This window comes from Alosa pseudoharengus, unplaced genomic scaffold (assembly GCF_046254945.1).
Source record: "Alosa pseudoharengus isolate Yale_2024_CS ecotype anadromous, Long Island Sound unplaced genomic scaffold, YU_APseudo_1.1 YU_APseudo_1.1_scf_12, whole genome shotgun sequence".
NCBI classification, from domain to species: Eukaryota; Metazoa; Chordata; class Actinopteri; order Clupeiformes; family Clupeidae; genus Alosa; species Alosa pseudoharengus.
This window is the reverse complement of record NW_027468587.1, coordinates 32,909,984-32,914,983: the sequence shown is the minus strand read 5'-3', so window position 1 is coordinate 32,914,983 and position 5,000 is coordinate 32,909,984. Positions and strand designations below refer to the sequence as shown.

The following is a 5,000-nucleotide window of genomic DNA, read 5'->3' as shown; positions in this document are numbered from 1 at the left end:
CCCCGTCCCGCTGTGAGCTCGTGCCAGTACCCACATACTCTGGGCTGGCATCGGGCCTGGCATCCCACTAGCCTGGGGCCGTGCCACTGCGGCCTGGCGGTGTACACCTCTCCCCTCCGTGTGTGTCACGCAGAGCACTTCATAACAAACCGCCATTACGGCAGCGTGATCGATGGAGAGGAGGCCGGAACTTTGTAAACAGCAAAGACTTTGATGAGAGAGAGACTGAGAGAGAGAGACTGAGAGAGAGAGACTGAGAGAGAGAGAGAGAGAGAGAGACAGAGAGAGAGAGAGAGAGAGAGAGAGAGTGATTTGTCTCGTGCCATTCAGAGGAAATGTATTGGCATGGGTCATTGTTTTGTCTACGGGGGAAGACGGCAGGTGGCTAGTCAAGGCCACTGCGCATAGTAACAATCACGCTTTTACATTTCACATTACACTCCGCCATCTGTTAGGCTGTGCGTACAGTATACTCCCTCAGGATACTGACATGCGGTCATGTGAGTCCTGGCTGCACTTGCTGGGCCGTATACTCATGGCCATATTCATTCATATGGCCAGTTGTGGGCAGTATATTCATGAAATGTTTTTTCACAGCGGGTTGTTTTAGTATGTTAAGTCTTTGAGGGGGTAGTAAGGACTTTAATTTCTACTCAAGACTTTTGACTCAGCTATATATTGTTAAATTGTATCAGCACTAGTACCCAAATAGGCCTCCAAGAGTTCTCCTCAGAGTCCTCCAAGGTTAACACACGTGTGTGCGTGTGCGTGTGCGTGTGTGTGTGTGTGTAGGTGATGCGTTCCCCTGGACGGTGAGCCTGAGCCAGTTCAGTGTGTACACCTTGCTGGGGCAGCAGCGGTCCCTTAGCCTGCTGGAGCCCATGGGCTGCACCTCCACGCTGGCCGTCACCTCTCACAAGCTGCCCACACAGGCCACCTTCCCCCTCGCCGCCCCCGAGGGGCCCCACCCCCACGCCTTCATCGTGTGTCTGCACGTGGACCTGCAGCCGCTGCACCTCAAGTGCTCCAACCCACAGGTAAGCACAACACACACCTGTGTCACGGCACCTCAAGTGCTCCAACCCACAGGTAAGCACAACACACACCTGTGTCACGGCACCTCAAGTGCTCCAACCCACAGGTAAGCACAACACGCACCTGTGTCACGGCACCTCAAGTGCTTCAACCCACAGGTAAGCACAACACGCACCTGTGTCACGGCACCTCAAGTGCTCCAACCCACAGGTAAACACAACACGCACCAGTGTCACGGCACCTCAAGTGCTCCAACCCACAGGTAAACACAACACGCACCTGTGTCACGGCACCTCAAGTGCTCCAACCCACAGGAAAGCACAACATGCACCTGTGTCACGGCACCTCAAGTGCTCCAACCCACAGGTAAACACAACACGCACCTGTGTCACGGCACCTCAGGTAGGCAGCCACTCTGAAGCAGTAAAGGCGATTCAAAACGAGTCAGAAAAGTCGAGACAGGACCAGTCGTCAAAATTTTTCGGTGTCCACCACTCCAAAACAAACCAGAAAAGGGACTCAAAGTGCTAAATACCGGAATTTTCCTATAAGTATGCTATGGAGATTGTCTGACACAAGATTCAAGAGTCATTTGCATAGCAACTTGTCCAGTTAGAGTTCCTACTGTAGTTCAGCTCCTTCAATAAGCAAGCCATACTGGTTGTGTGGCCCCCTCATCATTAGTCATAGTGCAGAATTGCTCATAGTTGTCCTGCCCAACCTACTCTCCCTCCATTTGAACCCTTTTAAACCTTTAAAGATGTTTCCACAAGTGTACTTTATTTGTGTACGCCATGACCATCAAGTTTAAATAAAGAGGTATCTGTTTTCTGGATTTGCCGTTATATGGCTGGACGACTTACTACCAGTTTTGACCAGTAGAATAAAGCCGGTATTAAATCCATTCCAGTCTAAAGCAGGCAGACGGCAGCTCTTGAAGCTCTCCTCTGCTCTTGCTATGCAGCGTGGGGGTACGGTCAGATCTGAACTGGGCTTATAACTCATATGGGAGTGCTGTCCTCCTCCTCCTCCTCCTCCTCCTCCTCCTCCTCCTCCTCCTCCTCCTCCCCCTGAGCCAGAGCCAGCGCCAGCGGAGGCCTGCTAGCCCTTCACTCAATCATACTGCTGCTGGGAAGGGCACTACCTGCTGCTGCTGCTGCTGCTGCTGCTGTCTAAGACTGGGAGCTCTACCTTGCTGATTTATGGACGAGTAATAAAGAGAGAGAAAGCCTGGCAGACTGGTCTCTCTCTCCATCTCCTTCTTTCACTCTGTCAATGTCTGGCAGCTTGTTCTCTCTCTCGCTCTCTCTCCCCCTCTCCCTTTCTTTCTCTCTCCCTCCCTCCCTCTCTCTCTCTCTCTCTCTCTCTCTCTCTCTACCCTCTTCAATCTGCCCCCGTAACTAATGCTGACAAACGGCTGCCCGGACTTGTGGGTAGTGTCTGCAGCAGAGCGTGGGCCGGGCGGGGCCGGCAGACGTTACACGGGTGCTGTATATCAAACTGGTCAATTAAAGTGCAGCCAGGGTTCCAGTGGAGCGGGCGGCCAGCCGGCGTCCTAAAGGCATCAGCTTAAATCTTCCCCTCTCCTTTAAGCCGGCCGCTCGGTCCAGGCTGGGGCCTGGGGGGGGGGGGGGGGGGGGGTTCTGGGCACTGCCCTCCCCAGGGTCGGGGGCTCGAGTGTGGGGCAGGGTCCTGCCGCCGAGGTGAGCTCTTTGATGTGAGCTCTGAACGTCCTGCTCAAAGCCGAGCCAAGACGACCCGACCCGGCCCGGCCCGCTCCTGACGCACGCCAGGTCTAATGCGGCCCAATCGGTTGCAGGTGTGTGGCCTGTCGGTGGGTTGTGATGCATGGACTGGCTCGACCGCGCGCACACACTCACACACACATACACACACACACTCACTCACTCACTCACTCATACTTACTTTCAGGATTACACATACTCTATCTCTCACGCACGTACGCACACACACACACAAACTCAACACACAGGTGCCATTAGCCTAGACTGAAGTGCAGTCCTCCCACCCTCTCTCTTTTCATTTCTGTCTCTCCCTTTCTCTCTCTCTTTGTCTCCCTTCCTCTCCACCCCATCTGTGTACACACTTTTATATGCATGTGTAGCATACCATTCAGTAGATGTCTGCTGTCTGAAGACCAGGCACTCAGGAGTGCTACTGTAGCTCCTCTGGGTGCCTACTGACACACACGCACACACACACACACACACACACATACACACACACACACACACACACACACACACACACACACACACACACGTGCCTGCCCGCCCACCTGCGCGCGCTCTCCAGTGTGCTGATGTGGACATCCTGGAACAGAAGAGCAGGGCCTGCCTCAGTGCGGATCCTCTAATGATGGAAAAGTCCACGTGGTTTGGCTTGAGCGCACAGCTGCACCCGTTGGGCCATCAGCGGCTCAGGAAGAGCAGAGCAGAGCAGAGCAGAGCCGGGGATGATGGGCCCGTCCGGATTATTAGCAGATCACACTGATTAATCACATCCCGTCTCAGAGCACCGCTCCACCACCACCACCACCTGCACCACCTCCACCAACAGCAGCAGCAGTAGCGGGAGGAGCAGGTTTTCCAGTCCGGATGGGGGAGGAAGCTGCTGGGCCTGTGAGCCAACTCGGGGAGGAGGAGACGCTCGGACAGGCACGCATCCAGATCAAACGCTGCAGGCCGAGTCCTAGGTAGCTGTGGACACGGCGATAAATAAAGCAGGGAGGCTTAGTACGAGGTAGCTGTGAACATGGTGATAAATAAAAATGGAAATGTTATAAAACAGATGAGGTCCAGATTGATTCAGGTTTAAACTTTTATCTTGGAGAGGAGAATCTAGTAGGCGCGTACCGAGACTAAATCTGGAGGCTGGTTCACAGCTGTAGCTCAGTTTCCATTCCAACTTTTTTATGCAAATTTTGAACCGTTGAATTGGAGGTCCTAAATGGAAATGTTTGAAATCTGCATAAAAATTAAGTCCTCTAAAGGGGTTGGATCCCAATTGGCATATAATTTGACTATGGCTAATGGAAATGAGTGTGTTCGCATTAAGTAGCAGTTGTTGCGATTTTATTAGGTGTTTCCAGTAAAGTTGCCCTGACAACCCTTATTTTTGAACCCACAGCTGTTCACAGCTCCTCTCTTGATTAGGAAAGAGTCCATTTTTAACTTGCATAACACAGTGGATGGAAACTCGCATAGCCCCGCGTTTTCTGTAGCCAAATTTTCATGAATGCGCTTAGAATATGTGAATGAGTTTGTGTGGAGAGCCAGAGAGTGACTGAGAGAGCTGGCCTGGGCCCAGCCCGTGGGCTAATGAGCCGTTACCTGCACTGGCCTCTCTGATGGACACGGGGCCAGACGCCGGGGCGGAGTGGACCTGGGCAGAGCCGAGGGTCCGAGTGCTGTGAACCACAGAGGTTGTCGGGATGTCCAGATGTGTCAGTGAAGTATCCCTCCACTGTGACGGCCCTTTGTTAGCCATATTGAGTCTCATCTGAAAGCGATTAGTCCGTATTGCACACACGCTACGGTACTTGGTAGCTTGGTTCTGAGCTACGTATGTTAACCATGTCACTTCGACACAGGTGAGCCTGAGCTAATGATTCTGTCTGCTTTGAGGTCAGCGCTCCTCATCGCATCTCAAAGCTGGAGCTGGATGGGGGGGGTTCAGGGCACTGGTCTGGGACCAGCTGTGATGGGCAGGGATTATCTGTGGCGCGGGAGAGTAGCAGTGGAAACTGTGAATAATGCTTTGGCTGCTCCCGCTGCCTCATCACTGAAAATGCTCTCTGTTGTCTTGTTTATCCGCAGAGGCATGGAGATAAACAAAGGGGTGGTAAGGGTGTGTGTGTGTGTGTGTGTGTGTGTGTGTGTGTGTGTGTGTGTGTGTTAGGGGAGGTGGTTGTTATTGTCATGATTTAATTAGATTTGTGTAAT

General features: G+C 52.7%; 1 protein-coding gene across 1 annotated transcript in view; it reads left to right on the top strand.

The window, feature by feature from the left end:
* vps13b (vacuolar protein sorting 13 homolog B) overlaps nucleotides 1–5,000 on the top strand; it is a 330,552-nt gene that overhangs the window by 165,983 nt on the left and 159,569 nt on the right. Inside the window, exon 26 of the mRNA XM_076281294.1 lies at nucleotides 793–1,037. Within this exon, the coding sequence (XP_076137409.1) occupies nucleotides 793–1,037 (245 nt within the window). The remainder of the gene's footprint in view (nucleotides 1–792; nucleotides 1,038–5,000) is intronic.